Source organism: Protomyctophum parallelum (assembly GCF_964188405.1).
Source record: "Protomyctophum parallelum genome assembly, chromosome: 1".
Classification (NCBI taxonomy): Eukaryota; Metazoa; Chordata; class Actinopteri; order Myctophiformes; family Myctophidae; genus Protomyctophum; species Protomyctophum parallelum.
In genome coordinates this window covers 26,955,625-26,973,461 of record NC_139697.1, presented here as the reverse complement: position 1 = coordinate 26,973,461, position 17,837 = coordinate 26,955,625, and the positions used below count along the sequence as shown (strand labels likewise).

General features: G+C 45.1%; 2 protein-coding genes across 3 annotated transcripts in view; one reads left to right on the top strand and one right to left on the bottom strand.

Moving 5' to 3' along the window:
- Positions 1-17,837, top strand: part of LOC310865165 (uncharacterized protein) — a 468,188-nt gene that overhangs the window by 429,551 nt on the left and 20,800 nt on the right. The window lies entirely within an intron of this gene.
- ccn2b (cellular communication network factor 2b) lies at positions 3,418-9,464 on the bottom strand. Of its 2 annotated transcripts, none has more exons than XM_083762869.1 (5): positions 9,292-9,464; positions 8,268-8,484; positions 7,526-7,777; positions 6,006-6,283; positions 3,418-5,031 (listed from the first exon to the last, which is right to left on the bottom strand). In XM_083762869.1, exons 1-5 carry the CDS (start codon positions 9,334-9,336, stop codon positions 4,726-4,728), a joined length of 1,098 nt encoding a protein of 365 aa, XP_083618995.1. In that variant the 5' UTR covers positions 9,337-9,464; the 3' UTR covers positions 3,418-4,725. The 2 variants fall into 2 exon arrangements, with proteins under 2 accessions (XP_083618995.1, XP_083618996.1); XM_083762870.1 differs by having other exon boundaries at positions 6,006-6,223.

Below are 17,837 nucleotides of genomic sequence, written 5' to 3'. Positions count from 1 at the left end.
AAAAGGCTTGCCTTTGCAGAAAAGTGGGGAAGCGTTTGCACACGTGTGTGCAGTTCAAGTGTGCTATAATGTGCCTGACAGGTCACAGCTGTGCAGAGTAGTGCATTATCATTCCTGGGCCTATAAAGCCATTTGTTTTGGTGACAGCTAGCTGGCAAACGATTCCAACACCTTATGTAAGAGATGACAACAACAACAACTCCAGTTTATCTGTTTAGAGAGCTAGTAGCCTATGTATTGGATATAGCTCCCTCTGATGCAGTAGAAGAATGCTATGACCACTTCAACTAATCCACCAACAAGCTGCTCCTTAGTTCACTTGATTATCTCCATTTAGTGCCACGCGTGTGTGTGCACCTGACAAACAACTGCTATAGCCTACAATACAAGAGACAAAACTACATGGAAAGAGTCTGCACTATAAATGCCTGGAACAAATGCCCACCACCACCCCACCTCGACACACAAAACCCCCCAAAAGGCTATCAAGCAACATATTGCACCAGATCTCAATAGCAGATCAAAAAACCTAAATGTTTCTTTCTACTAGTGCAGAATAAACGCCGCTGACTGACAGACAGACATTTGGGTTGACAAGATCAGTGTACCTGAGAGGATGAGTCTGACAGCAGCACGGATGAACGACCCTCCTCTTCATGGAAATAATAATAATAATATGCGCTTCGCCGTTTCATGCGGGTGGTGGTGGTGGTGAGGGGGGGAGTTCTTCTGTTTCGCCTTTCCTCCGATCTCCCCGACACAGTCAGCCTTCATCATGATCATTCATTCGTCTGAGAAAACAAAACAAAACAAAACAAAAAAACGTCACCATTCCTCCGTGGTGAGGAGAGGAGAGGAGAGCAGCTCCACTCATCTCATCTGACTCCAGCTGTGTTCTGGTGGTTCGCCCGCCTCTGGAGGAACGCGATTGGAGCGCGGCGCGCTAAACCGTTACGCAAGTGATGTGAACTCACTCAGGTAGGGCTGTGTAGGATATGGGCTTCCATTAGAAATAATAATAATCGCCCTTACATGTCATGTCACACACGACATTAATAAGGTGTAAACTTAATCCAAATATCTATTGTTTCTCTCTTGTCTTTCTCTCTGTCTTTGTTCCTTTAATTTTCCAGATTATAGGAGTGGGACTTCAGTCAGGTTCACCTAAGGATATCATCACATCGGATATATGGTTTGGGATGAAATAGCCCCCTCTTGCTGTGGAGAAGCCATCTAATCGGGGCAGGGCATGTATTGAAATACTAGCCTAGAGATGCTACAGTTGAAAGTGACTTGAAGCTTAATAGGCCTAGGCTACACAGATAGTGTATCATTTTAGGTTTGGCTGTCTTTCACTGTTTTCACAGACTTTTCTCAGACAGATTTGGGCCATTTTTGTTTAAATAATTTATACCGGCCTCTAGCTAAGTAGTAGTAGGGACTGTAGGGAGTAGCTAGGGACCGGGTACTCACAGAAATTGTACATAATGTAATTGCCAGATTACTGTACTTCCTACTGTAAATAATGCACAGTATACAGTGTATGATTATAAGTGCATTATTCTTCAGTATCGTAAATACAGAAGTAGGCTACATAATGCTGAATGAGGATACTGGTGTATAGCAGATGGTCACATATTTCTGCATAGTTGCTGAAAATGTGAACTCAAATATTACCATAGATAATTCCTGCCAGACAAGATTCAGAGGTCCAGGTGTGCAAGAAACAGGGCAGTGTGTGTGTGTGTGTGTGTGTGTGTGTGTGTGTGCGCGCGCGCGCGCGCGTGAGTACGTGCGTGCGTGTGTGTGTGTGTGTGTGTGTGTGTGTGTGTGTGTGTGTGTGTGCGTGTGTGTGCGTGCGTGCGTGCATGCATGCGATTGTGTGTGCATGTGTCATGAAAATTAATGTTCCTTTCCAGTGCAACACTTCTTATAACTATCTGAAAATGCTGCATTGCAAGTAGGGGTGGTTCCATGATTTGCACGCGCGCACGCACGCACACACACACACACACACACACACACACACACACACACACACACACACACACACACACACACACACACACACACACACACACACACACACACACACACACACACACACATTCACACACTTGAGTATTTACACACACACACACACACACACACACACACACACACACACACACACATTCATGGCCACCACCACAACAAACATGTGTCCATTGTGCTGCATAATATGCATGCAAAGAGGAAATAATGCGGAATCAGCCTGTGTTGTGTGCGCGCGTGTGTGTGTGTGTGTGTGTGTGTGTGTGTGTGTGTGTGTAGAATCCCCCCCCCCACACACACACACACACACACTTGTGATAATCTGCTGCTGGAGATAAGAGTCTTGAGCTGCAGTCAGAGATACACCCATTCTGCAGATTAGCTACCCAGAACTGGCTGCCTGCCTGCCTGCAAGCCACTGCAACTGATAAGCAGAGAGCTGCAGCAGGCAGGGGCTGGCTGGCGTGCATTATATTCCACAACACAGACAGCCTAGCCAGCCGTAGGCTTACACTGCACCAGCTTTTCAAAGCTCTCTCATTTCATGTGGCGCTTAATCGTTAGCCCTCTGTCCTTTGTAACAGAACGTGACATTTAATTTCCATCACATCAGAGAGGAAGGAGAAAATGAAATCCCCCATGAAATAAAGATCTTCATCAGCTTCATACGTCACTTTCTCTCTGGGCGTGGTGATGTCGAAATACTGGCATTGCTTTATTATTTTGCCTTGTCATAAAAAAGAAAAAAAAAAGAAACTACATGCAGACTGTTGTTTCCATCAGGGACGTGCACACGTAGACATCAAAGGGGGCTTCAGCCCCTGCTCTTTTACCCTTCTGTAAAACAACTGCCCTCTCCAGACAATGAATGCAACATTTCCTATGTGAATGTAATGCAAATGCCACTCCTTTCCATGTCATGCCATTCGGGAGAATTGCTTTTTTCCGAAATCTCCTAAACTTTGAACGCAGCATTTTGCGTTGAACAAATATGTTTAGAAATCCATGTCGTTACACCACATCTCCACTAGCTAAAGAGTGCTGGGTTGCGCCCCGAAAATAGCTGATCTACAAGCTCACAACACGCTTACGGGATTTCAGCCCCTGCCCCTCTAACACTCTCTAGTCTGCACGTCCCTGGTTTCCATCGTGTGTTCTACTGCTTTCAGAGCCAGGAGTCATTCTTCATTTAATGGGATTAGTTTCTGTTATTTTTAGTTCCACATTTCCATTTCTGCTCTACAGATGAGATGTGCTGCTACCGTGTAACTATATTTAAAATTCACAGCTGCTTTTTTTAGACCTGGGTTACTGTGACAACCGACGACGTTCACGCCCACCTTTACCCAGTGTTACTATTTTAAGCAAAAGGAACATCCAGTGTTATCTATAAAAATATACTTTCTTTATTGGAAACGGACAAAAACAAAAGTGCAACAAACAATAACTCACTTGTATCTGAGCCAGGTGGTTACAGTGAAAAAACAATATGATACAGTAATACAACTAAAACACTGTTTAAACAATAGTTACATAAATTATAGTACAAAACTGTACACAGTCTTACAGTATTTACACATGGTGTATTCGTCAAATGCCCAATTGCCTGTGCTACCTTTTTTTTAGTTTAGGTTTTCTTTTTTAAATAATAAGTAAACATTATAACTAACAGCACTTCTTTAGTAAAGCCACATTACGTGTGATTGTTTTGGATAACATTTTCCTTTGTGTTTTCTGGTCTTTGACCATACTGTCAGGCTTTATATAAAAAGGGTCAAACCGAAATAAAAACAGACTGTCGATGTGAAATCCAATGAACTTGACTGAATTACAATGATCAGTGGTCAACATTTCACCTCCAACAACTGAGATGACTTAGTGATTAAAGATATAGGCAGGTCATTGTCAAAACATGAAAACACTAAATGTAGATAGAGAATACACATCCTTAGGATTTCTGTATCGTCATAGTCTTTCATGGGTTTTTTTTTAACAAACAATGTGTTGTCAAAATGTCATTTTCTAACATTTCATGTCAAAGTGTGGACATTTTAGTTTGCTATGGGAGGCGCCTCAGTGCGGCCTTTTGTCTTCGGCGGTAGGCTAACTTGGCAGTGCTTCTCCACGATGCGTCCCTACGGCACGCCGCGTGGAGAATTCAAAATACACCGCGTCCCCTGCTCCCTATCAGAAAAGTGTCCATTCTTTGAGTCCTCAGTGCGTTGCGACCACCATACAGCATCTCCGTGCACACTGTTACTGGTAGACCTGTTAGATCTGTTACTGGTAGACCAGTAACACTGTTACTGGTAGACCGGCTGGTCAGGTGACTTTAGAGCTGCGCGTTCAATATTAAACATCAGCCGAAAGTAAAAAAAAAAAACAGAATAAAAATAAGATGAAGTAAAGAATGTTTCTTTTCATGCTCTACCACCTCGTGTCATGGATCAATCACACATTGTTCTTCCACTCCTTAAACTAGGCTGGTCGTGGGCATAGCGTAGCTATGCAGAGGAGATGGGGTCCCACCATTCAGAAAGCTGCCGACGAATGTTTACCCCTGCGGATTGGTGGGGCAATGGGACTATGTCACTGTGTGTGTGTGTGTGTGTGTGTGTGTGTGTGTGTGCGTGCGTGCGTGCGTGCGTGCGTACTGTGCGTGTAAGTACAGCCAACGAGCCTCCCCTTCCTTCACATATCGTTGTCATAGTCTCCGATCATCCTCCGCGTGTTGGACGCCAGGAAGATGTCGTTGTCGCGGGGACAGTCGTGGTGGCAGGAGCACGTCTTGATGAACATCATCTTCTTCCTGAAGACGTCCCCCTCCGGGCAGCGGAACTCCACCTCGCCGGTGACGGTGGTGTGCGGCGTGCAGCAGCGGTTGTCCGTGCACACGCCGCAGAACTTGGGCTTGTAGACCCTGGTGCTGGTGCAGCCCGAGAGCTCGAAGCGCATGCCGCGCTGCATCTTGGGCGTCCGCACGCACTTCTTACCCCTCTGTTTTGAATCAAAAGCACAGGGTTCAGCGTCACTAGTGCACGAGCCGGCTACACTTCTTGTATGTAATGTGTACATAACTGGTAATGTGGTAAGTTGGACTGCATTTATATGTCGATTATATAGACTCCGTCCTGACCACTCAAAAGCACTTTACAATGTATGCCTTTAAACAATTCGCACACTGACAGCAAGGTTCTAGCTTTGCTGATTGGAGGCAGTGTCCAGTGTCTTGTTTAACCCATTCTGACCTGAGATCAGATTCTAAAAATGTCTGTTCCGCCCCAAAATGGACAAGATGCCAGGAGGAGCTGGATCAAACAGGGAACCTTATGATTTCCGAAACTCTTGAGCCACTGACTTTCCCTAATGCATTCATTTAGAAAATCTGAAAATCAGCAATTAGAACTGTTCTTTAGTTTTCTTACATTTTTTCCCATTTTCTTGGAAATGTCTTTTAAAAGCATGGTTGGTTATGCCTAGCTTCATTATCCTCCTATGGTCTCCATGACTACCATGTACAATAACTGCACTGCTTCTCAACATGGAGTCCAGGGAGCCCCAGGGATCCTGGAGGGGGGGTTAGGGGTCCCCAGCTAAATTACTGATAGCTAGGAACCAAATGGACACGTACAGGTCTCTAAATCTCAGAGTCTGTAAATCTATTTCAGGAAGATTGTAATAGTAGATTGGTGTAGCAGATATATATATATTTTTTAAAGTATCAAATCTGGGTTCCTGGCCTAATGCATATCCTTGAAATGAAAACAGTTAGGAATCACTGCTGTAAGGTGGTTGCTCACTGGACACGTTTTTCGGAAAACTGGCGGAAAAACGCAGCTAAAAATCCCGAAAATGCGTCCAGTGTGCAGCGACCTTTACTGTACAGTACACATACTGTACACACTACTACTGCGGGATCTGTACGTCTACGTTGTTCCACCAGTAGGCTATACAGCTGAACATGCGCCCACCTTGATGTCCTTCTCCTGCTCCACGTGGCACGGCCGGATCATGCAGATGCGAGTCTGCCTCTCCAGCTGGCAGCGCTCGTTGTCGTTGGTGACGCGCGAGGACATGCCCATGCCACAGGAGGCCGAGCACTCGCTCCACTCCGTGGTCTGGACGATGCAGTTGTCCCGGGGGCTCTCGGGGGCGACGGCGTGCCCGTGGGCCGGCACCTGTCTGAAGACTGAGCCGGGGGAGGAGGGAGAAGAAGAGGAGGAGGTCAAGGGGTGAATCCGAGAGACTCCTGGTTCAGGAGGTCAAAGGAGGGTGAGGTGTTTGAGGAGACAAGAAAGTGGTGAAATGAAGGATGAGGAATGAGGATGATGGAGAGAGAGAGAGAGAGAGAGAGAGAGCATGAGTGAGTTGAGGAGTGTTTTTGCATTGATGAGAGCAAGTTAAAGAAAAGACAGTCAACCTGGCATTCCAATTTTGGGCATGTCAAATTTCCAAAGTTGCCGATCTACAAGCTCACAGCACACTGCGACGTGTTGTGTGCTTGTAGATTGGCTTTTTTTAAATGTGCTCTGAGAAAGGAATTTTGGAATGCTGCTTTTTCCACTTCGGTGGTATTTGATTTAGGTTATATATATATAGCTGTAAGCTGAGCATCCACTGCCTAAACTTAAAGGCATCCAGAGAAAGCACACGTGCTTTTCTTTCTTTTTTAAAAAAAAAATTTATCCCACAATTTTGTGACCCATTTTTCACCCCTGTGTCAATTATCTAATGTGATCCTGGGCTCTACACACCCTCCGCCAACCCTCTGCTCTGGTATATTATATTTGGTATATTAAGTAGTTTGGGTCATTTTGTGGGGGGCACAGGCCAGGGGCCACGCATTGAAAGTAAATTAATTCACAAAACTAGCATTTGTATTGTTGACCTATTTCTATCATATAGTGCAACTTTATGGTAGGCCTAAATAGTGCAACGTGATTGAGGGGGCAAAGTTGAATGAAAGTTGCGCTAATATTTTAGAAATAGGTCAACAATACAAATGACGCTAGTTTTGTGGATTAATTTACTTTTAATGCGTGGCCCCAGTGCCCCCCCCCCCCCCTACACACACACAAAATGACCGGAACTACTTAATATTTCACCAAAACCAGAGCAGAACTCCCACCACAGCCACAGGCAATCAATTAATACAGTTGCAACCACTATATTAATGGCAAGTATTTCATACAGCTTAAGTTAAAAAATTGTGAACTATCCCTTTTAGGCGATGGAAGAAACAAAGGAAAACAGAAGGACTTGGGAAATCTTTTGGGCGGGAACCTCTTTTGGTGGCATTATGTTATACTTTAGCTATTGAAAAATAGCAGATCTACAAGCTCATAGCGCGGCACCGAGTACCACGCTACGAGCACGTAGGTCTGTTATTTTTTTTAAATCGCAAAAATGTGTCGCAAATCTTTGAATATATATTCTTTCACAGCACAACATTATGGGGTTAAGACAGGGGGAGCATGCATCATCAACTCACCAGCCATGGCAGACTGGTAGGGGTTGTCCTGAGGCGTCTGGTCACATACCCACTCCTCACAGCACTTCCCGGGGATCTGGATGCGCCGCGGGTACGGGCAGTCGGGCGAAGGCAGCCGCACGTCGCTGGCGCAGGTGGGCACGCAGCCGATCTCGCCGTTCATGCAGACGCAGTGGTGCTTGCAGCTGGGCTGGAATGTCTCCCCGCTGCGGTAGATCACCCCTCCCAGATCACACGTCTGGCCCTCTTGGGCTGCATGGAGAGAGAGAGAATGAGAGAGAGAGAGAGAGAGAGAGAGAGAGAATATATACTTTCACTGTTGAGACATAAACCTCTTTCATTCATTGTCAAATTGTGATCGTCGGTAAGAGCCTTCCACATGTACCTGTATACATACCCTAAATAAATCTAACAGTAGAGCTTCACAGACCATATTTTTTGATGATTTGAACAATGTGGACTCTCTTGTAAACTAAACATGTGTAATGCTTTATTGGGACGTCCACTCACAGTTAACAGTCTTTGTATTGTAGTTGTGCTTGAAATGTACTGTAATTCTGCAAACTGTCAATAAATATTTCAATCAATCAATATCAAACGATAGCTTTTTTCTTATTCAGCCCCATCAATAAGCCCATAACCAAATTGGTCACATTCCTGAGCTATATGTAATATAGCTGCCTATTGCCTATATGAATCAAATCAAAGACAGTTCATTGTACCTATATAGAAGTCAACTCACCCATGCAGATGCCCGTCTCTGTGTCGCTCAGCACTGAGTAGTCACAGTATAGGTCCCTGTGGTGGTCGCAGGGCTCCAGGAGGGAGCAGGGTTCCCCCAGCTGTCTGGAACACACCTTACAGCACCCACAGCCGTCCAGGACCAGGCTGGTCCCGTACGGGCAGGGAGGAGAGTCTGTCGGGCAGGCACAGGGCTGGGAGCAGTCCTGGGCCATTGTCTACACACACATAGACAGAAGAATTGTTTTTGTTTTGTTTGAGTAATATGATTTGCTTTTCTGTTTGTGAGCATATGTCATATGAGCTTTACCGTATATGATCACAGATGTACTACATAGTAGTTGTCTAACACGCGATATTTTCTTGCAGGCATAAAACTATAGCCTACGACTACCACGAGATGGCGACATTAGACCACAAGACTTCTATGGGTCAAACAACAACATCTAGGATTTGCACTTAATAAGAACGATGTCAACATTACTTGTTATCATAATAGGCTACAAGATATGTTCCCGTTCAATACACATGTTCTTTAAAATAAGTTTTGAGGTTAATAAAACGAGGCTGGGGTTGATTTATAATGGCATAATACTGTTCTCTCTTCAACTAATGTAGTTAATTATTAACTGCATGCTGTACAGGGTTTTATTCCTCTAATTATCCGCTACCCTACAATAAGTAGGATAATCTACGATTTCAACATGAAATCTCAGAACTGTTGCAACAGCCTGACACTTTTTATCTAGCGCTCGATTCTTTCTCCAACTCCAACAATATATGATCGACCACATCCTTTGAATATTTACAGAAATGCACATTTCGTCCCAAAAAAATCTCCACTTAAAATAAAGACATTTATAGTTGTTTATCTTCATCTTCACTTTAGTAAACAACATGACTGCATGCAGACTGCAGTGCTGCTAGCTGATACAACATTCGCAGATTTCGCACAACACAAACAATTACCATGCAGTCAAATTAAAAGATTTTTGATTGAAGTATTATAAATAGAATAAACTCACCGATGAGATAATGAACAGGATCACACAGATAATTTCCACAGACATGATGATGCGTTTAGTTCAACAACAGCGTGCTCACTTCACACGTTTGTTTTCGTTCTTCAGTGGGTGGATGAGAGAGAGAGAGGGAGAGAGAGAGACGTTGCAGCGGTCTAGACTGACTGAGGCATGGAGGGAGAAGCCCCTACTTTAAATAGTCTGGGAGTAGTGGGGTGTAACCCAAGGAAACAGGAGTTATGCCACGCGACTCTTAGGTGAAAATATTCAAATTCCAAATGGCTTTCTTAAATCCCCCCAGAGCCAAAGGAGCCCAGATTAGAGACAGCCCTCTCTCAATCGGGCCATTGTTTCATGTTTAACCTTTGGTTTCATGGTTTTGGAGTGTGTACTGTGTGTGTGTGTGTGTGTGTGTGTGTGTGTGTGTGTGTGTGTGTGTGTGTATATGTGTGTGTGTGTGTGTGTGTGTGTGTGTGTGTGTGTGAGACTGATGTTTGGGGTATGGTGTGTGTGGGGCCGGGTGGCGTGTGTGTGTGAGTGTGTGTGTGTGTGTGTGTGTGTGCGCGCGCGTGCATGTGACTGATGCGTGGGGTATTGTGTGTGTGCCTGGGGGGGGTGTACGTTTATGTGTGGGGTGGGTGCACGTGTATGTGCACGCGTGCGTGTGTGTGAGTGTGTGTGTGTGTGTGTGTGTGTGTGTGTGTGTGTGTGTGTGTGTGTGTGTGTGTGTGTGTGTGTGTGTGTGTGTGTGTGTGTGTGTGACTGATGTGTGGGGTAAGGTGTGTGTGGGGCCGGGTGGTGTACGTGGTGTGTGTGTGTGTGTGTGTGTGTGTGTGTGTGTGTGTGTGCGTGCGTGCGTGTGTGTGCAAACTGTGCATGTGACTGATGTGTGGGGTATGGTGTGTGTGTGTGTGTGGGGGGGGGGGGTGTACGTGTATGTGTGTGTGTGTGTGTGTGGGGGGGTGCACGTATGTGTGTGTGCGTGTGTGTGTGTGTGTGACTGATGTGTGGGGTATGGTGTGTGTGGGGCCGGGTGGTGTACGTGGTGTGTGTGTGTGTGTGTGTGAGGGGGGGGGGGGGGGGGTTGTATATGTCCTCAAGCTGGAATTTACTGTAGCAGAGCGTCTGAATGTTTACTTTGACAGGAAGTGTGTGAACATATTGGTCCAGATATTTGGGCTCCGCAGCATGCTGCAAACACCACGTCCGTTGATGCAGGACTTTTTTTGGTGCATTGCATGAAAATATTTGTCTAGCTGTGTCATGCAATTTGCAGGGATATATAATCGTACAGTCTGCACATAATTAAATGCTGTGCACTTTACTATAGAGAACAAGTGATTATAGGTGACAACATGAAGGCTGGTGGTAAATGACATGGCTGGCACAGCAATGTCCGCACATGTGACGGTTGGCATGTGATGTTTGATCTGTGCAGTAAATCATCGCCAATTGTTCTTTCTCACACTCTCTGCTTCTCCTCTCCGGCGTTTTAATAGCTTTCGCAGGCAAGTAAATGATGTGGGTGCTTTTTTTTGTCCCATAAAGAGGTGATTATTAAGTATAAGGCTCTAATTTATGGGACTCTGTCTCACTTCAGAAGTTGGCACAATCAGAACACTGCGGTCCCACACAGAAACATTATGCAACACAACAGTTACAAAGCAATGCGCCTGGATGAGAGAAACAGCTGGATGTCTCAAACGATAGACTTCTAGTTACTAGAGGGATAAGGTTCTTGTTTTCGTTTTTTCATTTTAGTGCAGTGTATCTAATTAAGAAAAAATATACACCGCAGAACTTCAGATTTATGGTAGAGGTGACAAGTGACATATACTGTATGTATGTAGCCTACTGTAATGGTCAAAACTGGTCAAGGGCAACCTAGGCTGTCCACCTCTCACTGTCAGGTGTTAAATAGAAAACACACATGCAGGAAAATGTCAATGTTGTCTTTTTCCCTTTTCACCCTGCCAGCTATTTCCTGCAGCATGCCTGACTGTGCCATGAAGGTTCTGTGTGTCTACCTACAAAAGGCATATGGGGTTCAGCTTGTTCAATGGCCACACACACAGGGCACAGTCACACCAGGGTTCATATTTGACAGTCATTATTAATGAACAAGGTTTCCTCGAACTCTCGTTGCTCAATGCTCAAACCTCCGTGTCGAGACAGTCTCATATACTTTCTGAGAATGCGGCCCTCGCTGTACTGTATGTATCCTGAATGTATTTTCTTGTGGTTCTCTGTGTTGGTTGGAGAGAACCGGAGAGGCCGGAATGTGACAGCAGCAGGCAGAGTGCCTCCTGCTCCCAAGAGCTGGCTTTGGAGGAAGTTGTGCCTTGGCAACGGCGGGGGCCAGGGCTCTGAGCTGAAACATGTACATAAGTTCAAAACAGAACCGTAACTAAGGAGTGCCGTAAATTTTCAAAACTGTGAAGCCGCGGAGTGCCGTGACTTGCGAGTCACCAGAGACCTTCCCGGCGTTGAGTATACAGAGCGGGGCTGATGGCTGCAATGTGTGTGAGTTCAGCTCAGAACAGCCCTGCCTGGTCAATGCCAGAGTCAGACAGACACCTATGGTCTAACATTGGGAATAATGGACAGCTGTCAGTGACTACTATAGTGTCTGTAAACATTAACTACATGAATCCCAGCATGCATCCCTATTCTGGGGGTGAACATTTGGTGAAAATAGCAGATCTGTAACCTATATAGGCCTATAGAGCCCTGGCAGACCCCAGTGTTTAAGACGTATGCTATTGTATGTCATAAATTGTAGATCTGCTATTTCTGGAAAAAACAAAAAACAAATTGGCATTTGTTTGAAGATTACATGCATACTACAGGTTGAAAAGTGGTTAACAATACTGAGGCTATAGTACATGAATAATAATATAAGTATTATTGAAGATTGAAGGATACATTCCGTTCTGCTTACATCGTACATGTATAACTACTTGTATAGCCGACCTAAGCAGCATGGAAATCCCCAAATCCTCCGTCTCAGACCACCTAAATCATGCTCACTCAGAAGACGAAACAAATCAATTACACAGCGTTGCTTAATGCTTATTTTATTACGGTCACGTTCAGGATACATGTCCTCAGAGCGGTTGGGAAAATGCATGTATAGGGCCTATATACCTATTTTATCTAAATAATCACTAACAGATTTATAAAAAAAACACCTACACCCTCACAAGGACTGACAATGATGTATATTATTAAAAGACATTACTGAAAGGTAGTAAGGTACACATTTGGGACCATAATTAACTGGACCATGAAAACCTCCAAATAAAACAAATGGCAGAAAGTGTAACCCATTCTGGGCGGGAACCCCTTTTGGTGTTTCAAGCATTATTATGTTATACTTTAGCTGTTGAAAAATAGCAGATCTACAAGCTTTTTAAATAGCGAAAATGCAGCACAAATCTTTGAATATTCTTTCAGAGCGAGAGACGTTTTTAACTCATATCTTTGCTTCTGAGGGGTCCTTGGAACATCATATTTTCAGATGGGGGTCGGCGGCCAATTAGGCTACATATAATTTTTGGGGTCCTTGACATGAAATATTGAGCACCACTGATACAGAAACATTGGTATTTCAGAAAACTGTCAGGAGTTAGAAGACTTTTTTTAATTTCGACGTCAGGCCTAAATGGGTGGAAAGACTGTGTACGGTACTTGAATCCGTATAATACTCCTTTTGGAACACGTACACAAGGCAGGCGATAGAGAAGAAGAGCTACGTACGTACAGTCGTAGAGCCACCTGGTGAAGAACCACAGAACAGGAGACAATTAAAGACAGAAGGGCTGCCATCATATGGCAGCAAACTGGATAATTGCAGGGCACAAGAGAACGAAGATGGAGGATGGAGGAGGTTTGTCCATGGCTATATGTTCCTCCGGGAATTTAAAGGGCCTAGTAAGTAAGTAAGAAGGATACTTTCCATCCTGCTTACTTTGGCTACACAAGAACAATGTATAGCCGATGTAAGCAGGATGGAAAGCCCCAAATCCTCAGTCTTAGAGTCATGCTTTAGAAGCTTGGGTTCAAAGGCATAATGTATGTATTGATATGTATAACAATACACCGGATGTAATGCAATTTCCTTGGGATATTCTGTGGAGAGAACTGGCATGAACATTTGAGGACAGTGGGGTTGTTGAGGGTATAGGTCCACCACTGGGGTTAATGTCAATTTGTTTGTTTTTTAGTTTTTCAGGAAATGAAGAAAATCTTATATATATTTTTTAAAACAAAGCAATATTGCGTCATCAAAGTTGGTGTTGTGACTTTATATATTGTCAATTACTTGCATTAGAGGGGGAGAGGTTGGATTTTTTTCCACAGGATTTAGATCTACATGCTTTTTACAAGTTTAGATCTAGAAGACGGCGGTGGAGTTAGCTGCTGTAGAAGACAGTTTAGGGTCCAATAGGTCCTGCAAGGATGGTGCATTTACATAGCGCCTTTATCCAAGGCGCTTTACATAGACTGTGCATTACACACACACACACACACACACACACACACACACACACACACACACACACACCTTTACATAGACTGTGCATTACATTCACCCATTCACACACACATTCATACACCGATGGCGGCGGAAACCTGCATGCAAGGCACCAACCTGCACATCAGGAGCAATTTGGGGTTCAGTGTCTTGCTCAAGGAGTCAAGGACACTTTGACACTAACTCTGAGGGAGCCGGGGTTCGAACTGGCAACCTTGAAGTTACCATCCAGTCACTCTACCCCTGAGCCACCGCCGCCCTCGGATAGGATAGGAGAGAGCTCCCTGTGGAGTGTTCGGCTGACCTCTGACCTCACCACCTTAATCCTTATATCATGCTGCTTGAACATTTTGCCTGAGCAGCCTCCAAAATAACATAAAAATCACACCTGTGTGAACTGAGTGGTGCAACTCAGTGTGGCGGTTAGGTCCCCGGGGGGGTCCCCGGAGCTTCCAGACCCACAGGATGCCGGCCCGGTTGTGGCGAACCGTCCCCGAAACGGTCGAGAAATGACAGAGTTACTGTGTGAGGGAATTAGCAGACAACACTCTCCCTCTCTCCCCCCCTCTCTCTCTCTCTCATGCACTCCACATTGTGTAATTAGCAGGCAACAGTGCAACACTATCTCTCTCTCTGTTTCTAACACAACAGCGCCACTTTTTCCCCTACTGGTACCCTAAACATAGGGACATACATAGGGATGAATGGATTATAGGGACATTGCTGTAACTTGGAGTGGCTGCACCACTCAAAAACCTGTGCAAAGTGATAGCGTGCGTAGTGTACGGTTGAAATGCACGTAACTTGAGAACCGTTTGCCCTACCGACTTTACGCGTTCCACCCCCCCCCCCCCCCCCCCCCCCCCCCCGCAGTGAGTGCAGTGCCCGGTATCGAGTCGGTCGGACCCACGGTTCTCGAGAACCACCACAAAAAGGCTCTGGTCAGGCTCTGCCAGTGGGCCTAATCAGCCTAAATCCCCTCACCTGTGCAATTTCCAGCCTCATGTCAACCCCACACCTGCAAATTGATTACTTATAACCACTCCGCTTTTCAGTCAGTTTGCACTCTTCACACACGGGCAGATGCAGTGATCTCCTCACTTTTGTCTTCAATGTTTGTGTTTACACTAACCATTCAGCCAATCAATCAGCTGAGCACATTCCGTGCTCAGCCAATCAGCTGAGCACATTCTGTGCTCATACAGACACACATACACAAAAAAGCTGTGCATAGGAGCGGCTGGCGACACTCAAAAGCAAAATCATTACAAATGATAATTGGAATTACATTAATTACATTATCAATGTGAGTCTGTTTTAATAACTGGTATGTTGTTGTGGTACCATGTATGTCCACTGGGAGGCCAGTAACAAAATACTAGTTTAAAAAAAAGCAACTGTGGGGTTTGTGTGAGCCAGCATTGAGCTGTTTGTTGTTTTACAACATTATGACTTTGGTTTCCTGCTATAGTTAGGTCACTAAATTAAATGTCTACAGGTGTCGAGGAACAAGGAAGGTGAAGCTGAGAAGGAAGGTGTGGTGGAATAATTGAGTGGATGTTGTTGTACGTGCTTCATTGAATAATGATTCCTTGACCTAAGTGCCTCTTGGTGTTCATCACAAGCACCTTGAGTTAGAAAACAAGCCACCTGACTCAACAGGTTGGTACTCACGCAGCAGGATATTCGGAATTAACTACATCCTGTGTTGTGCTCAAAACAGTGGAAATGGCTAAAGGTGTTTGATCGGAATGACAGCTCAGCTTGGTGCTTTTGGCCTGTGCTGCTAGCTGCGTATACTCCGGTGACTCACTCCAGCCAGCATAGTCCTCCTAGCCATGAAGTCACTGACCACAGTCCGGCGCTCACAGATCCCTGGAATTAAAAATCCTCATCACAAAGTCAACACTTCCACCAAAACTCCCTCTCTCACACACTCACCGTCCTGCAAGAGAGCAGTCAGAACAAAAGGGCCTCGCAGTAGCAGCCGCTGCGGTTTCAGAGAGAGAAGCCCTCTTCCCGTAACACCAAGATGTCAGACATCAACATCCTGTGAGATTCCCAGGCCCGCTGCGTCGACTCCCTGCTCTCTCATATCATGGACGACGTGTGAGGGCCCAAAGCGAGCGGCTTATCGTCCGCTTCCTGGATCGCCTGCTGAGGACAGAGACGGAGGCTGGGGTCGTGACCCATAATGCACAGTTTGAGAACCTCTTCTTCTCCTTCACGGCATTCATTTTCCCTCAGCTGACTTGCGTTTCCTGTCCAATGACCTCACCTGTTAGTGCGCTGACCAGCGTTATTAGACCCTCGGAAGGGTGGAGAGGCCGGTCAAGGTGCTCTGTGACGGGCCCAGACAAAGTGATTACACAGGATAACTACATGTATTCCTGCTGATATTTCCAAATGCAAAAGGAGGGCCCAGCCATGACTGTGGGTTTCCTTCAGGTTTGTCATCCAGTAGTCTCTTGAGACAGACTGTTGACCGTACACAAGCATGATCAAATAGTCATTTCATACCGTTACATCATTCTCAATCTCATACGAAATCAGAGAATACATTAATATAGTCCTGGATGTATAGCTATGACGAATAGTGAATAGTTAACTAACTAGATTTGATACTTTTTTAAGTATCATAATCCAGTCGTAAACATGCCAACCAATATTTCAAACAAATTTTGAATTTTGAATTGAGCGGTTTTATGTTCAATATTGTGTTTTGAGAAGAATTAAATCCTCCATGTCGTCCCGTGTTGATAGTGGGAACCAAAAGCTCCTCGTCACGTCCTCCATGTCTACCATATATTCCGCGCTGGAAAGGGTTGAGAGTGGGAAGGAAAACAATGGTGCAACACCGGAAGAAGAGAGAACAAGGCAGAGCAAAAGCGGGGCCTTTCCTGTGATGGAAATTCTATTTAGCGTTCTGCCCAGAGGCAAATTCAAAGGAGAAAAGGGGGCTGTTTTTACTTGATTCTTTTGCCGATGGGTTCTCAGATTGGTCATCGAGAGATGAGCAGATGTTGTCGATATTTACTGCACATTTTCCATGAACTTAATTGGTCCGTACCGTATGATTTAATTACAAGAGCTTTAAATCACAATGGAAATTTTTTATGAATTGTCTCTAATTATGAATTGGAGAGAAGCCAATTAATTGACCACAGATCAGGGGAGACTGAGACAACAACACGGTCCATTACTTTTTCGTGCCCCCCCCCCCCTCACCCATGACCCCCAGCATGCACCCCCCCCCTCACCCATGACCCCCAGCATGCCCCCCCTCCCCCTCACCCATGACCCCCAGCATGCCCACCCCCACCCCCCCAGCCATCCTCTGCTACCCAGCGGAGAAGCAACATGGCATTCAGTATGGATCAAGACCAGTTGCTCAGACACGTGCAAACTCTTTGAACTCAAGTTTATGTAAATATTATTGCGAATGAGTTTAAAAAAAACTGTATAGGCTGCAAATATAGGACTGCACGTAAAAAAAAAGAAAAGAAAAAAAGGACAACATTTTAAAAGGATGTGAAAAACATGTAAGCCTATGGGGCTGGGATTTAGTTCTGCTGCTGAGGTTAAATAATCACATCCCTGTTACAAAGTGCTAGGTTGGGCCTTCTCTTCTTGTCCCAGACATTTAGTTCAACATTTTCATCTGACGTGTTCTATCCTCATATTTATTATTTTGCAGTTCTTTCCCGCGGGAGAGTTTGCCGCACCTGTAAACCCCCTTTTGCTCTCGACAAGTCCCTGGTTCAGCATTATAGTGCCGTTCCCCCCGTGCCCATCGCATATCCTCCTACATCAAAGTGGGCTCCCTGGCACGGGGCTTTGCCGCTGTTTTTGTGCCTACAAAATGAAAACAGGGCTCCCATAGGCGTCTCCCCCAAAGGGTTGATCCCTCTGGTGAGAATGTTGACGACGACGGTGCTGATGTGAGCACCTGTTCCCACAATCAGACTAACGTAGCCTACTGTGTATAGGAGCAATATGTGATGATGGAAAG

Coding starts and splice junctions, on each gene's coding strand:
- ccn2b (XM_083762869.1), bottom strand. CDS start 9,336: ATGTCTGTGGAAATTATCTGTGTGATCCTGTTCATTATCTCATCG. Junction 6,284..7,525: donor CTACCAGTCTGCCATGGCTG/GTGAGTTGATGA, acceptor CTCCTGAACCAG/GAGTCTCTCGGATTCACCCC. Junction 5,032..6,005: donor AGCAGGAGAAGGACATCAAG/GTGGGCGCATGT, acceptor GATTCAAAACAG/AGGGGTAAGAAGTGCGTGCG.